Raw genomic sequence first — 24354 nt, forward strand, 5'->3', positions numbered from 1 at the left:
ACTCCTTCCACATTAGATAATCTTTTCAAATTTGGGACTTCCTGGCAAATATTTCTAACGTTACCAAAAATGTTTACTTTTCATCCCAACATATTCATCAATAGCGGCAACTCATTCTATTTTTCATCACAGATTTGGAGATTCCACCATGCGTTGGTACACAACCCCAACGGGGGTCGCAGGTCTCACAAGGCAGAGCAGTGAAAAAAAATGACTACAGAGTGACTGGCTGAGCAGAACACCTGCCCCCCCGCTGACCTGCTGTTAGTGCATTTAGTCCCACGAGAAAAACAAGAAATGCTCCAGTGCGTTTCTGCTATCACTCCACACTGCATTGTGCGCATGTTGACGTCGTCTTTGTCTTGCTGCATTTGTCGCTGATGAATCTTTTCCGCTATGAGCGTCGGTTTACAAACGAGCGCCGGCTTCATTTCATTTGCTGACAACAGATGATGCCTCTCGTTTGGCTGAGTCCACATTGTCAACAAAGTTCATCCTCCTGTTTGCAGACAGGCTCTTGGTAGTCCCGTATCTCATCTTTGCAGAGCATTTCTTGTTTCTTTGCCTTCTCATTCTGCAAAACCAGTCCCTCTGCGTTTCTCTGTCTTGTCAGCCAAGGGTTCAGCTGTCTGCCAGGAAAAATTTATTCCCCAAAAAATCAGCAACTCTTCTTCCCATCAAAATCAGCAACTTTCTACTTGCAACAATTTTGTTTTATGTTTGTCAAGTCGGGAAATGTCACTTTTGACAAAGTTGGAAGCACAGCAGAGGAGAGGACCACCAAACCCTTGAGGGTTCTTTGGGAGCTTGGCACAACTCACGAGGTGGTACAATGAGAGCAGGCTGCTGAAATATAACCGAACAGTATAAGCGAACATGTTTCTACATGCATCTGTGCACTGTGCACACTCGGGGCATTGAATTGATCACATCTTGAGAATGAAATGACCTGGATGAATGAGAATATTCACAAGCACCCTGCACCCATTTTTTTTTGTGAATTCATTTGACAATGCTACCAAGACTGACACTTAACGGTGGTCTAACATTATAACAGATGGCAGAAACGCACATGCATTGCACCACTCGAAGTCAGCTACATTGCTATCATGACTCATTGGTCTGAGAATATTGCCAAAACGAAATGTCACCGGTTTGATGTTGCATGTTTTGGAACGTACAATCAATGATCAATTTTAACGGATTTTGGGCTATAAGGCGCACTTAAAATCCTCCGATTTGCTCAAAAATCAACAGCAAGCCTTATAATCGGGCGCGTCTTATGAATGGAAGTCGAATGGTAGTGGAATGAAGTTTGACTTATTTGCTGTACTGGTTTGTTTCCCTTAATGTGCAGTAATGAGGGTTATAATGCCTTATAGTCCAAAAAATACAGTACCTGATGACCCAATGGGAACGGTTTCGTCAGCACAAGTTTGCAGGCTGTCCTTGCCTCTAGCTTTCCAATTTTTTTGTTTTAACTTTTCTTACTAAACCAAGTTAAATAACTGGCCAAGAAACTAAAATGTCCTTTATTTGAGCCGTTGTGGCTCATCAAGTGGCGATGTGCGTCAGGAAATGATAGACGCATCTCTCAGGCATGACTTTTGTCTCTCCAATCACTGACTAGTTCATATTTTCATGCTGTGATAAGTTTAGAAATAATCACTAAAAATTTAATTGGAGCCATGAGATATGGCCGGAGACGGTTGCGTTTCCCAAAGAAACAATTCTGCAAACGCCACCTTTAATCTTCTTGAAACTTTTGAATGCACACTGTTCAGTGTTTCAGTACAATTTGTGTAACAAGAAACAGAAGAAAATTTTCCACCTTCACTCTCATTCTAGGTATGATTGTGAAACACAATTTTGCAGTTGAGACAGTACTGCTCCGTTTAATTCAATTAGATTGTTTTTAAATTTAAATAACAATTGGTCCTACTCTGTCACAAAAACGGATTATTGACCTTATTTAGGTACATATGCGAGCCAATTTAGAAATATATACCGGGTGTCCCTAAAGTCTTCAATTTTGTTATGCGAGGCCATCGGCATTTCACATCTTTGTCTTTGTTGTTTAAACAAAAAAATGAAATGCATATTTCGATGAGGAAAAGATAGTACACATAATCAATTAACATAATTAAATTGAATGCAAAGCGTTAAAAAAAATGTAATCATGATTTAATGCCACAATCCTATATAATGTGCCGCTCCTTGTGGTGTCCCCACCTTGGCCACCAGGAGGCAGTAATAGATTATACATTCCTGCTGATACAAAGTAAAATAGACTTCCTTTTCTAGCTGTAATACTTTATTAGTTGCTGCACCACACTTTATGTGAAAATAATGACATCCCATTTAATCTTTTTGTGACAGTGCCATTTCATATATCTGGCTCAGGCAGGTTTCATCACCTAGCCCCTTTCACACTCACGCGCACACACGCACATGTCCTCATTAAGTATTCACGCCTTCATTCTTCTGACATCACGCCACAGGAGCGATCATAGTTCTAAGGGCGCATGACGCCTGTAATCAATAAGAAAATAATAGTCGTTCACATGGCGGGCAAGCGAGGATCATGACACGTGAGATGCTCCCCGGAAGAGAAAGGGAGAGGATACAGAGAGAGTGAGTGTGTGTGCGTGTTCGAGAGACAGGGACACGCCCACTCGTCTTTATTACAAGCTGTCTCTCGCTTTCACTCCAGTCACTGATGCTTGCATCAGGCAGAAACAACAAAGTAGATGTACAAATTCATTTTTATTTTCATATTTTTTTGTGTGTACTTCTGAAAACGACGTCTGATCATTTTTGGTTGAAACTGCCCTGAAAATCCATTAAAAGGATTCAGCTAAATTCAACGACAAACTTCAGAGGAAGCCATTCACACGTAAGTTTGTCCAATATCTCATTATTTGCTTTCACTGATCCGGTTCAACTGCTTTATAGAATTGAAATGCTAACATAATGCCTGTGCTTGGATTGAATGTTTTTTTTTCCAGTGTGTGCCGTGTAGTCGAAGAATTAATTGGAGAGAGGGGGAAAGGAAAGGTGTAAATGTGTCAAGTCTCCGCTTTGTGTCCCACGTCACATTTCTATTATCATGCATGCAGCAGATCATGTTGCTTTGCATGCTTCTTGTCCGATATGTAAATTGCAGACAATTCAATTGGAAGTCAGTAGTATATCATGCAACATATCTAATTTGTGTTTCATACCATCTGTAATTAATTATCATGAATATTAAGCAGATTGATATGGTAGACAAGCATTCCCACTCCCATTGGATAATTTTTAGATGGACAATTTAGGAAAATTTAAAGTTTGCATGTTTTTGAAAGATAGACTACCTGAAAAAAAATCCATGAATGACATAGAATTAAGAACTCCACACCCAAAGGCCGGAGCAGAGATTCATACCCAGAACCGCTGCTTATCACTACCGCTCCGTACTGGTGCAAACGTCAATTTTGCTTCGCTTGAAAGTTTCATGGGATTACTGTAGCTGAGACAAAATGAGTCAAGTACAACATCCAGCATATTATAACTAGGCATTTAATTTCTTCCTCTACTGTTTTAAATCCTCCCCCCCCCCACTGAAGTGAATAAAAATGGCATTAATCTGATCTAGCAGCACACAAAAAAATGGCGATGACGTAACATGTTCAATGCGCGCCCATTCGTCTAGAAACACTATTTTGATTCACATTGTGGAACATGAATTAAGCACAAAAATCGATCTTTTTCCAGTCATCTCAGGGGGCGGCCATTTTGCCACTTGCTGTCAACTGAAAATGACATCACCTAAGGCTCACTTGCGAACGTCACATGACCAAACCCAGAAAACATTTATTTTCCATTTACCCTCACACTGAGCAAAAAAAGGAAGTCATTTTATTGCAATCTTTAATTGCACAGTCCCGTCATCTTAGTTTGATTCCCAGTCTCGACACGTGTTGTTTAACTTTGGCGTTTTAAGTGCGTAAGGGAGTGGAGCAGCTGCTCCCCCTTGACCAAAGCTGGCCTCCTTGTCGGCGCTGTGTCTCATATTGATGCTACGAGACTCCAGCTGGATTGATGTTCTCGCTGTTAATAGCGCACCAGGCCTTACTTACACATCGATCCCACCCCCTTTTTTCTAACCTTTATCCTCACAATGCATGCGTAATAGGCAGCGGCACCGCCATGAAATATGATGAAGGCGCTGGGGCATCATGGCAAGATAAATAGAGCGATGAAAGAGTGTAATATGATTCTTCTTTTGTTCTGCGTGAAAAACTAGTCGGCTAGAGGAGACGGGATTAATCCTGTTTGCAGATTTACATGCACAAATGTAACATTTGCAGTTTGCACGACAGTTACCCAATCTGTCTGGTTCAGTTTACAAAAATAGTGATTTCATCAAGAAATTGAAGAGAGCCAATAAAAGCTGGTAGGGAAGAAGGGACCTTGACCACAACACTTTTTTAATTTACGCTTATTTTTTTATTTTAAAAACCTTGAATAGAACCATGACTGTTTTCATATATTTTTTGATTGAGGTTTTTAAAATATATTTATTTTTGAGTTTTTAAGAGGACAAACATTCAGTGTGGGACTGACATTTGTACTATATAAAATGTTTTCTTTTTATGTCAGTGATTGAACCGATATTATGTATTTCATATTGTATTCATTTATTTCTTACTTTATAGATGTTGCCAGTGATTTATATTTTAATTGATGTTATATAAGATTTCATTTTCATCATGTTATTTTTCAAACATAATTATTTACTCTTAACGAGGACACATAATGGAAAATATCCATAACCAAATAAATATTTTTGAAAATCTTGCCAGATTGTGATGTGAGAGTTTCGCTAGTTTACATTACAGCGCATTTCTTAACTCTTGATTTTGTATTATTTTTACAACAATACTAATACAAAGTAAATATTTGAGGTGCAGGTATTATTTTTGTCCACTTGGTGTCACCATACTCACATTGTGCATAGTCAGTCAGCGCTGTAGTATCTTTGACTTTGATTGTGTGTGGCTTTAAAAAGGCAGTGCCTGGCCTGATGCGTGACAAATAGTATGAGCCAGTCGAGTAAATAGCAAGGAATAACAAAATACATTTCCAAGGGTTTCATTTGTCCAGAAGTGGTCATGAGAGAGCAACAAGGAACAGTTTGATACAAACCGTTGATTATTGATCTGTTCAGAAGTGTGAAGTTGCAAATGACAAAAAGTTGACGTTTCAGTCCATTTGCAGCTAAAATGGTTGAAACATAAATGGCCAGCAGAGAGCCCAAATGTTCAAATAAAACGCAGCAGATGTGAGTGATGAGATTGTACTGGTCTGGATATGAAGCTGGCCTGCTCCTTCAGTGACACAGTGAGCGCCCTTTTATTGCCGCCCGCCTGAATAATAGTGTGTCCTCAAGGTCATTCTGAAGCACGTGTTGAGCCTTATGTCACAAAGTGAAATCTTTTCTCCTCAACGTGTCAGACGGCGGCGGTGACGTCCGACTGGAGGTGTGCGTCGGGGGGCTACGCCGAGGCCATGTGCCCAGTTCCGCCACAGCGGCCATGGAGCAGACCTCGAAAACAAGAAGACCCCCAGGTGAGGTTGTTTCTCTATCTGTTTATTTGTCTGGTAATATGTCTGCCCCTCCTGTCTTCCTCAAAAATAAAAAAATGCATCCCTAGCCCCAAAAAAAAGTATTTTTATATTTTAGTATTCACCAGTGGTGGGTCATCAAGGCCTTCTCTGCTGGGCTAACGTAGCGGGGGGTGCTGGAGCCTATCCCAGCTATCTTCGGGCAGTAGATGGTGCTACACCCTGAATTGGTTGTGTATGTATATATATTTTTAAATAAATTCTTCACATTCATGTAATATTGTGCTAAATTGGCTGCCAGGATGGCCGAGTGGTCTAAGGCGCCGCGTTCAGGACCCAGTCTCCCCAGGAGGCCTAGGTTCGAATCTCGAATTTCCCCATTGTGGGACTAATAAAGGGCAAATTATTATTATTATTATTATTATTATTAAATTGCGTTCTATTTTTAGGTGAGAGTTATTATCCAATAACAATGCAGAGAGCTTGTGTTGCCAGGCAGATTTCATAGTACCAGTGGCACGTAATATTTGTCCAAGGCTTTCAGAATGAACCGTTCGGGCATCTGTGCTGTGTAAGTGAACAGGCTCTTCGAGTTGATGGACTGTTGCGATAGCCAATCGGATCACGAGTTGGTTCCAGTAAGCCTTCTCACAGGCCTCACGTCGAAGGTGCAAACGTGTCCTGTGATTCGATAATCACTTGTGAGATGGCAGCGCTTTGCCAAAATAGACACCAGACAATCTTACCTGATGACCGTTCGAATGTCTAAAATATATTCTGGCTTTTTTAAATCACAATGGTTGAAGGAGGGAAAAGTGTGGATTTGATTGCAGTTATACTTGCAAGGCCATTTTCAAGATGGACTTTTCAAGAGAAGCTCTCTTGTGAGCCGAGGTGGTCCAATACTCAGCAGGGCATAAGTGTGTGTCTGTATATTATTTCTCCAGCCGTGGTGTCATAAATGATGATATTATCGGGGTGTTTTTTTCAAGTTGGACTAAGTCGGACTTCACTTAAGGCTTACGTGTGAAGTGCACGGCCCACTACTGGTATTCATACAAACATACTGTGTACTGTATAGAAAAGTTTTGATTTGGTTAGAATATTTTTTTTTAAATATTATAATAAAGTTATATCCACTGTCTCCGTATCTCTCAATATCTCTATGTGTCTCTCTCAGGAGGCGATGTGGTGCTATGGCTATGCGGCGTCTTCTTTTTCTGCTTCCTCTGGAGCCCGGCCCAGTCGCAATGTCCCGACGGGTGCCACTGCGCCTGGGACACGGCCACCGTGCTGTGCTCGGACGCCGGCCTCCAGGAGGTCCCCGAGGGGATCCCGCCGGACACGGTGTCGCTGCACCTGGAGCGCAACAACATCCGGAGCCTCCCCGAAAGCGCTTTCGTGGAGCTGGCGCACCTGCGGGACCTCTACCTGGCGCACAACCGCATCGACTCGCTGTCCTCGGGCGCCCTGCGCCGCCTGGGCCCCGAGCTGCGTCTCCTGGACCTGTCGCACAATCAGCTGAGGCAGGCCAGCCGGGACGAGTTCGGGGGCACGCGGGCCAAGACGCGCTTGTACCACAACCCCTGGCACTGCGACTGTACGCTCCAGGAACTCATGGAGACGCTCAATCTGGAAGCGGAGACGGTCAACGGAATCGTCTGCGAGAGCTCGGTGCGAGGACTCGGAGAGGTCAGCCGTTGGGAAGACCCGGGCGTGCTGGGTGAGCACGCCGGGCAGCCTCTGGTTCGACTCCTGGACTCGGGTGTGAATTTCTGCAACCTGCAGCGCAAGACCACCGATGTTGCCATGCTGGTCACCATGTTCGTGTGGTTCTTCATGGTCATCGTGTACGTGGTCTACTACGTCAGGCAGAACCAGGCCGAAGCCCGCCGGCATCTGGAGTACCTGAAGAGCCTCCCGAGTCCTCGTAAGACCCCCACGGAGACGGACACTCTGAGCACCGGCTTCTGAATGGAATCAACCAGAATGTTTAACCCCCTCTGGCTACTAAAAAACTGCACGGCTGATTGGTCACGCAAAATGGTGGATGTGTTTGCCTTTTTAAGCCAGAACAGTTTTTCTGTGCCACACAAATAGTTCGATCTCCAGTGAACCCCCAATATTAGGCCCTGCTGCGAATTGGAAAGATGTGCAACTGACCACCCCCCGTCCCCCCAAATAAAATTCCAGAGAAATACCGCAAAATGGCGGCAAAGCATTTAAACCCCAGACTACAATTTAATTTGGATTTATTTATTAACTGTAGTAAAAATAATCAGCAAAGCATCAGTGGCAACATGCACACCCTTCCGAACACGTTACATAAACGACTGACTATTCAGTACAGCAGTACACTTGACCAAATTTTTTGCCTTGAGATCCGCTCAAATTGCAGATGTGTGTGTGAGCAGTTCAACCAAATTAGTCAAATGACATTTTAAAATCATGTAAAATCCATCAGCGGCCTAAAAAAAAAAATTAAATGTAATCCGAGCATGGTTGAGGCGTGAAAGATGAACTTTGATGTAGCGGAGGTTCATTGCTGATAAAAATGGATGAATCGGTCCGACAGGAAGTACGTTGCTGAATTTCTTTGCGGGCCTCTTTCCCGTTTTTGATCCCACTGTGCACTCTACTGTCCTCTTCAATGTCTCATTAAGGTCGAGTGACTCTTTTGAAAGGAGATCGTCGTCATCATCATCATTGCAATCATCGTCGTCGTCGTCATCAACTGGAGTGTGTTTCTCACTTGATTGATGCTAATACTAATTTAAGTTCTAAGATTCTTTTAATGGAGTTGATAGATCAACCAAGTGCTTTATTTTTACACAATTGTTTTATTGAGGTGATTAATTTTAAGTGTTTTTTTTGTTTAACTGCCATTTTATTTTGATTTATTAAGCATGGCATTTACTTTTATTCTTTGTTTTTTTTAATATATATAGCAGGTTGTTTTGTATTTTAACAATTAAACAGGTAAATTTTTTGTATTTGTTTCTGTTTTCAAGTTTTAATTTATTGATTGAGCAGGATGTTTACTTAATTTTCTTCTATTTTTGTTATATTTAACTTTATTGATGGAAAACATGATTTCACATTTTCTTCATTTATCTTATTATTCTTTATATTATTATTACTTATTTATGTTTTTTTTCCCCTTAAAACGCACTGGACCAAGAGAACTGTTGATTTATCCTCAGGAATACACAAATATTTCGGAAATGTGGGTCAAAGTGGGCCTCTATAGTTGTCATTTGTTAAAACAAAAAAGGAAAGAAAATTTGGAACAAATGTAATAAAAATGTAATAAATGTACCTATATACATATGATTTAGTCATTTAAACAAGAAATGCGATATATCCAAAGTTAAAGTTGTAATTCGATTTAAAAAAAATAAATAAATAAATAAATAAACACTAGAAAGTCATAGAATGTGTTCTGGCCTGCATGGAAATGTTGACCTTCACTTCAAATTCTCAGAAGTATTTTGTCCACATAACGTTCCAATATATTCTTTTAGGATTACAACTTTTTTCTAAAAGTGTAATAAGGGTTTCAAAGTGGTCTGTCTCATTTCTTGATGAGGCGACACAAACGCAACATTGTTCCCTATTCCAAACTTCTCTCAAGTGCCTGCTTGCCTTTTTTCCAAACACTTTCTATCGACTCACTTAAGTTTGTGTGTTTTTGGGTGTGCGTGTGTGTATAAATATGTTTCAGTGTGCCTCTATGTATTTTTCCGCCTTGAGTTTTTTTGTGTGACATAATGATGTGTGTACTTTGTATTGTCAAAATCAAATCCAAATGTCGCGTAACGTGCTCTTTGTGACACACTCTGTTGTATGATGACAACAATATTTGTATGATTCTTTTTATTATTACATGCGGAAAATGTGTTTGTTATTGTCATGTGAACGTCACAATAAATCTGTACGTCATGGACTCTCATGTTGTGTTGGCGTAACATGCTTGAGGCACAAACACACTATGACAAAAGCATTGGGACGCCTGGCCATTACGTGAGGGCTGTAGCTGAACTTTATTCTCACAATTTTGACGCTTTTTCTTGAAAGATCGACCTTTTTTTGTATTGCATCAAACATTAAAACCAAGATGACAATCAGATTTTTTTTACAGGCCAAGTGGCCAGAGGAAGAGGTTTTGAACTGGGTCCAATTTTTTTTTCCGTTCCTAAACTTGACATTTGAACAGGGGTGTGTAGACTTTTCAGATCAATTGTTTGTTTTGATTTTTTTCTTGAAAAATAAAGAATAAAAAAGAATGAAAATACATAGTTGATAGAAATGCTTGTGGCTTTTATTATTGTTATACTTCTGTTGTGTTATGTTAAATAAAGGCGTACAAGAAGACAGAATAAGAGCCCGGAATCAATTTCATCTATCTGCATGTTTTGTAAAATAAACACTCCTCATTGGCTAAAAAAATATTTGACATTTTTCAAGCATGGGGGGCTGAGAGCAATCAGAAAAAAAAATTAGCCGTCAACTTTGGTTTTTGTCTTTTATTTTCCAATTTACATTAACAAAAACAAGTCATGATCATAATATTAATATAAGAATGCTATCAATTTTATTATTTTTAATAATAATAAAAATATACACAACCTCACGCATGCACGTGAGCTTTAAAAAAACGTCAAGTCACACCTTCTGAGGGGAATGAGCTTCTCACCTTTTATTTTAGTTTTTTTGGGGGGGTCTGGAAACAAACAGTCAATTTTTGTAATGTTTTTCTACGTTGTGTGAGGTAGCTTTACAATTGGAAAAAAAATAAGACAATGTTTGAGTTGGGTGTGTAATAAAATTAGTTTAGGAGCAAAAGAAACTAATATATATGCATGCACACACATATATATTTAGATTTCTTTGGAATAAACTAGTATAGAAGTATAGCACCATTGTTAGCATACAGAATAATGGTCAAGCTGAAAAAACTTTTTTGTTTTCTTCTTTTTTTCCAAGCGACATGTGTAAGTGGGCTTTTTATTGACTTAAAGCAACACACAGAGCCCAAACAATAAATAAATAACACGGACACATGAAGCTCTGAAGGTGAGATGCTGCTGTTGATTGCTGCCGTTCAGTGCAGGTATATCCTACGTGGTGAGTTCAATTTAGTGGGGGAAATGGGGGGGAAGCACTTTTTTTTTTTTTACTTAGAAAAAGAAGAAGTCCCATTTATTTAAAAAGAAAAAACAAAGAAAAAGTGTCTTGATTTTTCTCCTCGTGCTCCACTCTCATTTATTTGGATTTTGTATTTTTTTTTTGGTCCTTTTACAAGAAGCACACAGAGCCCACTTCCACTCCGAACTCCTGGTCAGCACCACCGATGTCCATGGGGGCGATGTCCACGATGGGAAGGCGGGAAGTCTTCTGCGACCGGTACTCCAGGACTGTCTTGCCCCACTTGCCCGTGTGTCTCTGCACAGGCGTACACAAGGCAAAGCCGTCAAGCTTGCATTGTAGCTGGTTTGACCCCTTAACCCCAGTTTGAAACCCTAAATTGACACTCTAACCCGAGTTTCAACCCTACTCTGGAACCCGAACTTTGAAACTCTAGCCGAGTTTGTAAAACTAATCGCATTTTGAAACCCTATAGAAACGATGAACCCAATTTGAAACCATACTTTGAAATCATAGCCCTAATTTGATCCTAACTGCAGTTTTAAGGCCTAATTTGAAACCGTAACTCTTGTTTGAACGGTTGATTACGCAGCATCCGAAGCGAAGGCATAATTTTCCAAAAGTTTATGTGAAGGTCGCAATTTGGGTGATCAGGGACAAATGTGCGATGCTATCATGCAAATATTTTTGAAAGACTTGCAGAAAGTGAATAACAGGAGATGTTAATTCCAATTTCCTACCGTGCAGCCGTCCTCCATGACGCTGTAGGTGAAGCGGCTGTTGCCCTCAGCGCGGATCTCCACGTCGTTGGAGCCCTGCAGCAGCACGGCCTTCTTCAGGTTGCCGGCGGCAGCGTCCATGTAGGCCACGCTATTCTTACAGTGGTACGTGACGTTCTGCGACGCCTCGGTGGAAAGCAGGCGCAGGAAGGTCATCTGGATGGCGGCAGTGTTGGGTGCCAGGTTGTCGTCGCCGTAGCTGAACTGCAAAGAAGGAAAGCAACAAATGTGAGAATTGGACCTCACCTGAAGAATAAATTGCATTAGTCAATAAAATTCAAGAAAAAGAATGGGGTGTCCTCTGTTTACTTTAATACAGCAGCAAGGAGGCACATTTCGTATTTGAGAAGAGACTGAGGGCAGCTGGAGCAAAGTAGAGACTGTGGAGTGCAAGACTGCAGCACCCAGAACTGAGGCGCAGCAACGCGATAAGCTAACAAAAACATGTCTGTTTAGTTTCCTCTTTTCTCAATGTGTGTTTTTAGATTTTGCAATCACGCGGCAGCAGAAAAACAGAGCATTGCAGCAAAATGGAGATTGTGGAGTATAATAGTTTATGGCGCAGCAAAGAGGTTAAGCATGTTTGTTTATAATTCGTCATTGAATTTTATAATGCAACAAAGAAAGCTAGTAACAGCACAAGAGATTAATATTGTTGGCCTCAAAAGTTACAATGACATGACTGCAGGAAAACAGGCTCCTGCAGCAAAGTGGAGACTGTGGAATCCAATGATTCGGCATCAAGAGCTCAGGCGTAGCAATCAGATTGCGCTAGTGTTAGCAAGCTCATCTATTTTCATTATTTTTAGCTGTGAATCCATAATTGTTACTATGACAATTAGTAAACAAAAATGGAGCGGTGCAGTAAAGTAGAGACTGCGGAATACAGTATGATATTGGCGCAGCCTTAGGAAATGTGTGGCTCTTTTTGTTATTACTAGCTGTGTGTATGGAGACTGTGGAAAACAATACGGCAGCACTGAAAAAGAAGCTAATGTTAGCATGTGTTTATTTTTCTTAATTTTAGCTCTAAAATTTCAGAGTGGTGCAGCAAAGTGGCGACTGTGGCGTCTAAAAGCGTACAGCCACCGAGGAAACACTTACATGGAATCCTCCATTCATGGTCTCTCCGAACCACACGTGTTTGCGGTCTTTGCTCTTGCTGGACCACCAGTTCTTGCGCGGGATGCTGGATGGTTTGGAGCGGACGCAGGACTCGCCCGTCTCCATGTTGCAGAAGACCTTGATGGCGTCCACGGTGCAGCCCTGGTTGGGGTCGATCCAGTACTCTCCTGCAGGCCCACATTGAGGACAACATTACAAAACGATCAGCTGTCGTTGTCTGTCGGGGTAACAAGCAGGATTAAAAAGGATGCGATATTCAATAAGCTTTAGCAAAAACTAGCACAAGATAAAATAGTTCCAGTTGCTGTTGTTCTTCTTTCAAAAATAAATACTGACTCACCGCTCTTCCAATCGGGATGACAAAGCTTGAGGTCCCTGCAAGTGCGAGCTGGGTTCTTCTTAGAGCCCTCTGGACTGCGGATGTTCTCGATCTGGTTGTTGAGGGACTTGAGCGTTGCGTCCACCTCAGCGTCGTGCTGACGGAGGTTTCCAGAAGCCTGGTCGGCTCTCATGTACCTGAGAGGATCGGGACCTTTTTCTGTGTGACCCAAGCCAGCGAAGGCAGACATGTCGATGCCCGGGCCAGGGGGGCCGGGAAGACCAGGGAGACCGGGGTTTCCGGGAGGTCCCTGACGAATGAAGGAGGGTTTTCAATTTTGTCATTTGTCTTCAATTATATGTTCGTTCACGGGCTCAAGCTCGCACTCACCGAAGGACCGGTATCTCCACCACGACCACGTGGTCCAGGAGGGCCGATGGGGCCGGGCATACCGTTTGAACCCTCTTTTCCACCTGGCCCAATTGGTCCGGGTGGTCCCTGGAATCACATTTCAAACCATCATAATGCAAGACCACTGCAGCAAAGTACAGACACTTTCGAAATATTTGTCTGCTCACTCTTTGTCCAGAAGGTCCAATAGGTCCAGTAGCACCCTGGTCTCCAGCTTGACCCTAGAAAAAAGGAACGCGTGATTTTGAAATGCCCTACTCAAATAATATCGTATCAAATCTAATTTAAGGAAGGGGTCGTCATGGCTGCTTACTGGAGGTCCGGGCAGACCCTGCAGACCGGTGAAGCCTCGGTGTCCCTTCTGTCCTCTTTCGCCAGACTCTCCGCCGTCACCCTTATCACCGCGAGGTCCTTGGGGTCCCTGGGAAGTATTAGCAGGTCTAGGAGGCTTTTTCTGACATTTGTCTTTGCATTCTTGCAGAAGCCTAAATGTCATGTATTAACACTTGACTGCTCTTTAGAATGGTTCATGATTTTTTTTTTCTTCAAGACTAAGTTCTAGTTGAGGAAAAATAGCTCAAAAGAATGACGACACCCCCACAATTCATTGTTGGTACGGTGTTCTTTTGTTGATGAACAGTGTTGTGTTTCCTCCAAACAATTAGGGCTTTGAAGTTCAATCTCGGTTTCATCAGACCACAACAAAATCTCCCAAATGTGGGAAAACGGCACTTGACCTTACAGCACTAAAAACATTGTCGACTCAGTAAGCAAAAATTGCAAAACAGTATTGGTGGAAATTCCACCGCATAATTTCATGTTGGGAAATATAATTGAACAGCTTCTGGAACTGTTTGAATTCTGAGGATCTACTGTGCGATACTTGAGAAAGTACATATTTTTACATACGGGCATTCCTCGGGCTCCAGCAGCACCTAGAGGTCCGGCAGGTCCTTGTGCACCCTAAGGAAGAGGGACAGAAGGCACAATTGCAGTAAGTTGCGTCAGTCAGCCAGGAACAAGCATGACCACCAACGGTCGAACTCACAGCCTCTCCTCTGTCTCCCTGTTTTCCGGTGGGCCCGACCGGGCCTGTGGAGCCGGGAGCGCCTGGAGCACCGGGAGCACCAGCAGGACCGGTGTTACCGCGGTCACCCTGAGGCAAAAAAAAAAAAAAAAGTTGATACTTTTGAATATATATTAATAACAACTCAGTGAGCACAATTAGGACGGAAAACTTCACCTTGATTCCAGGTGAACCATCTCGACCAGGAGGTCCATCAGATCCAGGGTTGCCCTGTCACGTGAACAATTGATCAATGTACTTTATCATGTATATCCTTAAAATTGTGACCTCTTTTTATTTATTTTTTATTTATTCATTTTTTTCTTCTAAAAATATATAAAAAAAAGAATATATGTTTTATTTTTTATTTTTATGATACAATTTGTGTTCATTGTTGTGAAAGAAAAAATATATGAGGTAAATCTTGTATTTATACTCAGAATAAATAAATTACTTATTTTTCTAAAGAAAAAGGGCATGTTCACTTTTGACTTTATCCTTTGCTAATTACTGATTTAATTTTAAAATATTAAAAGTACAAACAAAAATGTGGCTTCATTTTTATTTTGTTTAAAATATAAAAAAAAAAACATCTATAAAGTCCAAATTATTTTTATAAAAAAAGAGTCAGTATAGTTTTGTATTTATAATTAGAATAAGAATAAATAATGAATTACTGTTTTGAATGAAGTCAAACTGTCTTTTTTAAAAAAAACTAAAAAATAAATTGACTTCAATACCTATATTATTTTTGAGACAGAAAATTTCAAATGTTTTTGTGAAATGTATTTTCAATTAATTCTTATTTTAATAATAATAAGGTTTTATACTATAATCATTTTACACATAAAAAGTGACTGTAGTTTTGTATTTATTGTAATTAATTAGCTTGACAAATTACCCTTTTTAAAAAAAATATATATTTTTTTTCAATAAATTCAAAGTAAAAAAACTAAGCATTTATTATTATTATAATTTTTTTAAATTAATCAATTTATTTAAAAATGTATTTGTATTAAATTTGTGACTGTCTTATTCATTAAAAAAAAGTCAAGCTTTTTAGAGAAGCGGTTCGAAAAGACAAGAATAATTACATTATAGATAGGAAGCAATAAAACAAAAAAATAAATAAAAAAAAGGAATAGAAATTGTTAATTGTAAACCAGGAACACATTCCGATTGTATCATGAATGTATCAAGCATTTGTCCAACTCACTGCTTGAGTAGGAAATGTGTGTAGTGTACACGTACTGAGAAGCTTTTTAATGGCCACTGTCCACCCCGCTGTGCTCTTGGCCTTTTACTGACCTCTCTGCCTGGCTCTCCTGCAGGTCCGGTGAGTCCGGGTGGTCCAACAGGTCCAGGGGGTCCTCGGTCTCCGCTGCCGCCGGAAGCTCCTTGCTTTCCAGGCTCGCCCTGTGAAAGGACAACGAGAAGGAAGTGAGTCATCAATCAGCATACACGTATGTCAAGTTGAGAAAGGCCACGGTGGATGGCGATGAGAGTGTTTTGCGTCACAACCGTTTGTAAAATGTCGCCGTCGTGACTTATTGTAAAAACACGATGGGAAAGGGATATAATTAGGATTTTGAGCTCAGCCACTGAAGAAACAAATGAGCTGACACTATTTTTATGAGGAGCTCATAAAGGGCTCAAAATGTTCTTTGCTAGATGTGCTTTACAGAATTAATTACAAACTGTCTACATTTACAGGAGTGTTTTCATCTGCCAGCAGTGTGGGGATTTGTCATCCTTCTTACATATTTATTTATAATTAAATTTGAAAATATCAAAAGACCTACATCCATCTATGTCTTCTTTTACTGCAGCTTGATAAATGTGATCTGCTGTAAAATGGGAAGCCCACATGCATAATTTAGATGACAAAATTGAACAGTTATGTGAGTCTCATGCAGATAGTATTTCATTTTATATGACAAGAAGCCCGGAATTGAAGATATTCAAGAATTTGATTGATTGCCAAAAATATTGAAAGCAGCCACGGAAATTACTACCAGAAATGGATTTAAAATGTTACAAAATAATTTGAAGTACGTTGAAGTCCTACCTTTTTTCTATTATGAAAGTTATGACAGGCTCCCTGCAGTTTTAATAAAAGCCAAATTAAAAACTATTGAATCCTCCTTTAATGTCTGTTGTCTCAGGAACAACAATAATGCTCATCGATCAATTTGACCGTGACACATTAAACTATCCCAAAGTGTCAGAAAGTGAAAGAAATCTCAATAAACATGCTTCACACACACAAAACTGTTTTGGGGCATGACCTCAAGAGTCCTAAAAAAAAACCAATCAGAATACACATGGCCTAACTCAACTCAACTGTATTTATATTTTATATATTTATATTTATAAAGCACTTTAAGATAACCACCTGAAAAGAACACAAATCCATTATTGCCGATATTTCCTCCCGTGAATTAGTTTATCTTTACCAGGGTTAAGCAAGACAAACTGAAGCCAATTAGTATTTTGATTGCTGATGTTGAGTATACCAAGCAGAAGAGGAGATTATAAAAATATTATTAACTTAAAAATCAGTCAATTTGACACACTTCACATGACATACACTTCACTAAAAGTGCCCACTAGGAGTGCACCATAAATATCACATTTACACACAAGACTTTTTGTAATAATATGTATATTTCTTTATATATAAAATAACTTTTCTTAAATTGTTTTAGTCAGGATTAATAATAAGAATAAAATGTTTAGTATGCTGTGAATTATATTAAACAGGCAACAATAAAGCATTTTTTAGACCCTTGATTGTCAGATTTAAGGATGAAATGTCGTTTTTAATTTGCATGAAAAATCCGACATCATCCTGTATTATAAGTAGAAGTTGTTCAAATAGAAGTCAGACAAACAGCAATCTATGTCAGATAAATTGTACTTTCAAAGGGTCACCACATAGGTTGTGGAACTACATTTACAGTACATGCATGCGCACGGATGTATATAAACCGCTTTCGTCCACACCCGTGAAACCTATGAAGTGCTGCTTTCAAAACATCAAAGTAAGGCCGAAGCAGTCAAGATGATGCACTGATCTAGTTAAGAGTGAATATTCAATGTACAGTGCTCATTAGATGGGGAACCGATAAGTGAAAAAAAAAAACCATTCAAATGCATGACATTTGGTACATACAGACCTAACTCTTTTCAAAAAGAATGCTGGATTCTAAGATGGTAGCCCCCAAAAGCAAGAGATCCAGCCAAAAATGTTAAATGTCATCTTTCATCATTGAATGTAGACCTTGACATGTATAGAACATGCATGGTATAGCTCAGGAACCGTAATAGATATAGGCATGCACTTGGGACCAAAATATCTGCAGTGCACAATTTTATCTTTAACATGAACACACTTCTGAGTCTTAAAAATCAATGCATTCTGAGTTATTAAGGGAAAAGAAATATTTTCGGGGCAGGGGTCACTACCTTGTAATTTTGCGTGAAAACAAGTGGGATTTGACGAGTAATTGTAATAAACATCATGCTTGCATCACAAATTGGACAATTCTTTCTATACAGTATTTGTCATATGTCAACTTTTTGCACGGTGAGATGAATCCTGACGGAAGTGAATGTTCGCATACTTACAGATGGCCCGGGCAGGCCGGGGAAGCCTCTCTCGCCACGCTGTCCAGGCAGACCCACGATACCACGCTGGCCGGCCAAACCCTGAGGACCAGAGGGACCGAGCGCACCCTGCGACGGAGGAAATCGAGACAAAGACGCCATTACCATTAAAACTGAAATCACAAGCATCCATTGTCATAATTTGCATTCATTTGCTTTATCTTTCAGTTGTCAAAACGTTGAATTAGTCCTTACGTTTTCACAGATCAAACACAGGCATGTATGTAATATATATGTAGCAGATAGCAGGGATTCATGAATAAGGAATAAGGATAAGGAATCATTTGTCAGATGGTATTTTCTGAACAGGCCCTGTCATCTGTGATTGGGCGTGCGTGTATGTGCGTGTGTGTGTGGTAAAAGCCAAGATGCCTGCCATCAATCTGTCAGTATGACAGCGCCGCTCTCTTGTGCACTGTCCTGCTATTACACTCAATGACAGCTGGCTGTATTAATGGATGGAATTGTCTCTATGCGGGCTGACAGTGCCACTTTAAACTTGGAGAGAAGTAGAGTAGAGCTGTCTAAAAATCGTCCCGCACCCCACCAATCCAAAAAAATGATGGCACACTCACAGGGGGGCCGTCCTCTCCAGCGTCTCCCTTCTCTCCAGGTGCCCCAGCGGGGCCGCGAAGTCCAGCGTCGCCCTGTCTGCCCGGGGGGCCGCCGTCTCCCCTCACACCTTTGGGGCCGTCTTTGCCAGAGGGGCCGGCGGGACCAGCAGGTCCAGGATTGCCCTAGGAATATAACAGAGAAAGGAGAGAAATATTTCTTCTGAAAAAGGAATCAAACATAATTAACACTTACTAACATGTGTAATATGATAACAAAATATTTATTTGGTTATATGTGGTTTTCATTAAATTTTGTCTAAAAGGAAGTGTATCATTGTTGAACAAAAAAAAGCAATTAGGGAAGTGCTCTTTTCATTTGAAAAATTTAAATAAAAGTTTTCTCTTTTTCTGAATAGTTTTTCCAGATGTAAAGACTCATAATTTATTTTTCTACTTTTTTGTTTTTAAAGGAATATATATTAAAATAACGATGACAGCATGACAGACTGACGATGACAGATCAACCACTGGAGAATAACAGACTGGCAAAATTACTGACAACCTCTGAACAGTTCTGATCTGTAGCATTTAATATGACTAATTTATAGTTTGTCGCAACTTGCTTGTTCAGTACTGTCAAATACTGTCTGGTGTCAAAATTCATTGGACGACTTACATTGGGACCGGGTGGTCCGACTCTTCCAGCGGCTCCCGGGAAACCAGTGGCACCCTGAAAGAGAGCGAAGGGATAAATAAACCCATCCAAGAGAAATTAAGAAGAATTGATCGCGACGGTGCTGGGTGTCGTAGCGGTCGCTTACAGGAGGTCCCTGAGCACCGCGGGCGCCTTTAGGTCCAGAAACACCAGTTGGGCCCTAGAAAAGAAACACTCAATACCTTAGAGTTAAATTGTGATGCGCATTCTATTTGTCTTCAGCTGCTTCATATCAATTAATTCCACACAATTGGTCACATTCTTAACACTCAATGAATCGATTATTATGTCCCTGTTAGATTTAAAGTAGTAAGGTGACTCACGGCGGGTCCAGGGGCACCAGATGGTCCTTGTGGTCCGGGGGCGCCGGCATCACCCTTCTGGCCTGACTCGCCCATCTCTCCCTTGAGTCCAGGTTGTCCGTCAGAACCCTGGTGGAGAGGCAGGAATGCTTTTGAGTCATCATAGCATGACATCACATGACTCCTGGACTAGTGATGTTCGCATTCAGTATTTCCTTTTATTAAATAGAAAAATTTTATATGATAAAGCTTGACAAAATGTGTCCCATTGAAAAACATTGAAAATAAAATTTTTGATTCATATGAGATATCCTTAAAAGAGAACATTTCAATTTGGACTATTTTTGTACTGAAATTAAAAAGGTACATCATGTTACACATTGGATTTGGGCAATTCATTATTATTATTTTTATCATCATTAAAGAGAAATGAGTACGGATTTTTTTTAAGGACTTCTCAAAGGTTACATGTGGAATTGAACACATTTATCAAAGTGCACCCTTCCAATTAAAGCTGACTCATTTTACAAGTACAAGCGACAGTAGGAGACTTGTTTTTGTTGCATCTCTATCTATTTTGAGTACGTGTGCCGCAACGGCTATAAACAGCTGAGAAGCGAGGACGACATCGTGCGTCATCCTGACGTATACTTGATAATTAGCCGTGCTAACATCATGGCTGTGTCAGTGTTACTTACAGGGGGTCCAGCAAATCCAGCAGGCCCTGGAGGTCCGGTCTCACCTCTGTCACCCTACCGGAGGACACAACCGTAAATGTGTGTATGTACAAATGCAACATTTTGCATTCATTTGACAGGCTTCATGGGAAAACATACAGGAGCACCACGGGTACCGGGAGCTCCAGAAGGACCAGCAGGACCGGATTCACCCTGGAAAGAAAAATACAACCACAGGTTTATGTCAACCAGTATATATTTCAAAATGCTTTGTGTGTATGAGAAAAAAAAAAATCAACCTTACTTTTTCACCATTAGGACCGCCAGGACCAGGAGGGCCAATGGGACCAGTAAGACCCTGAAAATAAAACAAGGATATTTTCAACCAAGGGCCATTTCTATTGTTACTGATGAAGTCATATACTATAAACAATTGAACAAAAGTACATTGAATATTATAAACATATGGACAATTTGCTTATCCTGGTAGAACTTTACTAATGGTATTTGGTACCCTCCTATAAAATGCCTCAAATGGATACCCAAGATTTTTTCTTTTTAATTTAGCCCCTGAAATGACTTAATTTAAGCATTATGAATATTTGGCAGGCATGCCCAATTGTGAGTAGATGCACAAAAAGTATGCTCTGAAGTCAACTTGGTACCGGCCCGTAGAATCTGTTTGAAAATTCAGCCCCAGTGGAAGTTTGACATTTCTATTTGAAGCCACCATCATTGGAATAATTTGAGATTTGCTCTGATTGCTTACAACTGCAACCATATGTATTTTACCGGACAGATGAGCAATGCAAACATTGTCAACATTTGCAGTTTTTGGCATTGTGTGAATGGACCAAGGCAGCAGATTGGTGGGCGTGTTTATGATGCGGGAGACCTGCAAAAATGTTCAAGAAGCTCTGTCCAAAAAGACACAGAAAGTTGGCCATTTTCATTTAAAGTGTTTTTTTTAGGGTCAATTTGGGCATTTCCTAAAGATTATCTCTGAGTTCTTTGAAATTTGAACTATGAATATTAGGCAGACACCTGATGAGAAATTGCAAAATTTTAGTTATCATCATTACATGATGATGAAGTTCAATAACGTGTCTCATTGCATGCCAGTTAAATTCAATGACTAGTCATAAAACTCCACAAGCTTACCAAAGGTCTTGTTTTATTAGAGTGATTCATTATCTAATTAAGAGTTGTGTCTTGATACTTTTCCCCACATTGCACGATTTTTGTGTTCAGTGCAAGTTTGACTCAAAGCGTAGTGTAACTGTGTGCATGAGTCGAGTTTTCATTATTTTGATATTTTTGTAGAAGCATTTAGTTAGAAATGGACATTTCCGTTGCTGTAGGCACGAACACAGCCGACTTGCTATCCGGCCAATCGAGGTAGCTCCTCTCATTCCCTTTTAATTAAGCAGAACCCATCACCATTGTGCCCCCTCATTTAAGGCACGTATTTTTAAAAATAAACTCTTTGTTTTTATCATTTTATTTTATCATAGTAGCTATTTTCGCGTAGAGAAATACTAATGTTGAGTTGCTGATCACCCTAATACATACAAAATATAAAGAAACAGCCATGACCTTTTTGTTCGATTGTTGACCAGTCTTATCTGTAGCAACCAGTCATAGACCTGGAAATTGTCGGGTGTTCAGTTTCTAAAAGAAAACGACCTCGGCCTGCCGGAGTTGCCAGCATGGCACAGTACGGCCTGTCAAATTCCAAAACACGCTTAATGAGTCTCGCACCAGCAGTGGCAGTTTTTACACGCGCCAGAGTACACGTGAGCTATGAAAAGTAAACCCTTAGTGAAGTTTTGGGGTTTTTCTCCGCACTCAAATCTCACCCTGCCGCCATCTTTTCCAGGAGCACCTTCAGGTCCCTTCTCTCCAAGGTCACCCTATGAAGATTAAAAACGACATATTTTATTATCACCAATTTTCAACATCACTTTAAATGAAACAGACAAACATGTCAGGACAAATTCTTACTCTATCTCCTTTGGGTCCAGGAATACCAGAGCCTCCTCTCTCGCCGGGCATACCCTGCAGACCGGGCGGTCCCTGAGCTCCGCCGCCTCCAGCGGGTCCGATCGCTCCCTAAACAGAGAGACGAGATGGCAGACATTCGGAAGCGATCAAAGAGGAGCAGCTGCAGTGGATTACGAAAACAACTCAGACAATCTTTATTCAAACCCATGTGGGTATCTACGGGTGGATATCACCATCAGCTAATAATGTATTTAACGTTAAACTTGCAAAAACGTGTTGCCAATTTTACGTTTGCGTTCACAAGAAGATTTAGTACAATTGGGACTCTTGGTGTTCTCCTGTGTTCATATGTTCAGAGTAATAAAGGCAACTGTTCTGCAACAGTTAGAGCATAATAGACATACAGTATATATATATATATATATATAAAGACACAAAATGTAAGCATACTGTAGTTAGTTTTTTAATAAATACAGAAAAATATTAATTACTGATTAAATAAATGTATAACAACAATAAAATGAATACAAATAAAAGCTAAAACTAAATTGCATTTATTTGTTATATTTTAAATCATTTTAATTAATTTCAAAAATGTAATAATTTTTTGTTATTCTTATAATGGTTTTATTTAAATATACTGTATATAAACTTAACACAATTGTCGACTGTGCATGATAAGGAATAAAACTGTGGACCTCCTTTATGCCGATACTACTGGGATGTGAAGGGAGTATACGGTTCTTCTCCTCTCCCAACTCCGTAGAAACCGATGACAACTTTATATACTTATATAGACCACCTATAGACTCCTGGCAGAACAGCAGGCCACCACCGTATGGACTTTGATAGTTTGGTCTAAAGAACCAGTGGAGGTACTGCACTTGTATTCATCTTATATCATCTCATCTTATCTTATAAAATAAATGAATTAGTATCAGTCATGCAAACACCTCTAGGGCACTCTGCTCTTGTATAAATTGATTCGGATGGATTATGCAGCTGTACTATTGTCACAGTTGTGACCAGTGGATGAATCCCAATTTACCCACTCAGGGACCAATTCCAGGTTGTCTTTCAGTATCTGCAGGCTGACATTTTACGAAGATAATGACATTGTTTCAGATAACTGAGCGTGTGACAATAGCATCTGCTTCCATCATGCTGCTGCAATTAAACGGCTTAAATGTGCCACTGGCTGAATTGGAAATACACAGCGGATTGCACCTGTGTAAAGTCGATTAGTACTTAAATAATCATTGTATGCCGGTGAGTGTTGTGAAGCCTTATCACAGGGATTCCGAAATAACATTTCCCCTCATGGGAAAAGCAGCCAAACAGAAAAACAGCAGGCAGCTATTGAATTTGGATGTAATAAATGGAGTGGTCAGCTGTGTTGCATTTATGACTCATAAGGACTCACCTTGGGGCCGTCTGTTCCAGGGGTTCCGGGCAGACCTCGGGGTCCCTGCAGACCCTGAGAACCGGCTGCTCCTCTCTCTCCGGGGAAACCTCGCTCTCCCTGAACATCAACACAAGTCAATCAATCGGTTATCCTTTATTGTCCTGCTCCTTTTAGTTACCCGCCATGGCCAATGAGAGGCAGTGTAATACACTCATACTGACAGAAAAAAAGAAGAGTACTACTTCTTCTACTAATGCTGTAAGCGACTCAGTAAGATGCAGTAATGGGAGTCTGTTGTTACGTTAGTTGAGGTGAGTTTTTTTGGTCATTATGGTGTTATTAGCTCAGAGCTCAGTATTTTTTGAGGTGAGACTGGGTTCACAAAGTATGATAATCACTGAGTTGACGTTATGTGAGAGAAGATGCATGGGTTCTGTCAACATACTCTGGGTCCAGTGGCACCGGCAGCTCCGCCTTCTCCTGGAACGCCCTGGTGCAGGAGAGAAGAAGTGACGCGTGATGAAACAGGAAGTGGGCCTGGGTGACGCAATGCATTTTATAACAAGCTTT

The 24354-nt window shown here is 40.4% G+C and overlaps 2 protein-coding genes across 4 annotated transcripts in view; one reads left to right on the forward strand and one right to left on the reverse strand.

The window, feature by feature from the left end:
• The first annotated feature begins 2575 nt into the window (after nucleotides 1-2575).
• Nucleotides 2576-9810, forward strand: LOC148327583 (leucine-rich repeat-containing protein 3-like). Its single transcript, XM_088307977.1, has 3 exons — nucleotides 2576-2896; nucleotides 5500-5613; nucleotides 6791-9810. Exons 2-3 carry the CDS (start codon nucleotides 5580-5582, stop codon nucleotides 7582-7584), a joined length of 828 nt encoding a protein of 275 aa, XP_088164103.1. The 5' UTR covers nucleotides 2576-2896; nucleotides 5500-5579; the 3' UTR covers nucleotides 7585-9810.
• A 311-nt stretch (nucleotides 9811-10121) lies between these two features.
• The window catches only part of col2a1b (collagen, type II, alpha 1b), a 48794-nt gene continuing 34561 nt past the window's right edge, over nucleotides 10122-24354 (reverse strand). For all 3 annotated transcript variants that reach the window (XM_088307975.1, XM_088307974.1, XM_088307976.1), the window contains 23 exons: nucleotides 24230-24274; nucleotides 23803-23901; nucleotides 22380-22487; nucleotides 22235-22288; nucleotides 20680-20733; nucleotides 20535-20588; nucleotides 20397-20450; nucleotides 19720-19827; nucleotides 19503-19556; nucleotides 19358-19411; nucleotides 18703-18864; nucleotides 18089-18196; nucleotides 15767-15874; nucleotides 14636-14689; nucleotides 14441-14548; nucleotides 14302-14355; nucleotides 13706-13813; nucleotides 13560-13613; nucleotides 13372-13479; nucleotides 13003-13291; nucleotides 12642-12829; nucleotides 11499-11741; nucleotides 10122-11055 (listed from right to left, as the gene is read on the reverse strand). In XM_088307975.1, coding sequence (XP_088164101.1) covers nucleotides 10909-11055; nucleotides 11499-11741; nucleotides 12642-12829; nucleotides 13003-13291; nucleotides 13372-13479; nucleotides 13560-13613; nucleotides 13706-13813; nucleotides 14302-14355; nucleotides 14441-14548; nucleotides 14636-14689; nucleotides 15767-15874; nucleotides 18089-18196; nucleotides 18703-18864; nucleotides 19358-19411; nucleotides 19503-19556; nucleotides 19720-19827; nucleotides 20397-20450; nucleotides 20535-20588; nucleotides 20680-20733; nucleotides 22235-22288; nucleotides 22380-22487; nucleotides 23803-23901; nucleotides 24230-24274 — 2415 coding nt within the window. In that variant the 3' untranslated portion in view covers nucleotides 10122-10908. The remainder of the gene's footprint in view (nucleotides 11056-11498; nucleotides 11742-12641; nucleotides 12830-13002; nucleotides 13292-13371; nucleotides 13480-13559; nucleotides 13614-13705; nucleotides 13814-14301; nucleotides 14356-14440; nucleotides 14549-14635; nucleotides 14690-15766; nucleotides 15875-18088; nucleotides 18197-18702; nucleotides 18865-19357; nucleotides 19412-19502; nucleotides 19557-19719; nucleotides 19828-20396; nucleotides 20451-20534; nucleotides 20589-20679; nucleotides 20734-22234; nucleotides 22289-22379; nucleotides 22488-23802; nucleotides 23902-24229; nucleotides 24275-24354) is intronic.

Source organism: Idiotropiscis lumnitzeri, chromosome 11 (genome assembly GCF_059441095.1).
Source record: "Idiotropiscis lumnitzeri isolate Australia: NSW breed Sydney's pygmy pipehorse chromosome 11, RoL_Ilum_1.0, whole genome shotgun sequence".
Lineage (NCBI taxonomy): Eukaryota > Metazoa > Chordata > Actinopteri > Syngnathiformes > Syngnathidae > Idiotropiscis > Idiotropiscis lumnitzeri.

Coding starts and splice junctions, on each gene's coding strand:
- LOC148327583 (XM_088307977.1), top strand. CDS start 5,580: ATGGAGCAGACCTCGAAAACAAGAAGACCCCCAG. Junction 5,614..6,790: donor GAAAACAAGAAGACCCCCAG/GTGAGGTTGTTT, acceptor TGTCTCTCTCAG/GAGGCGATGTGGTGCTATGG.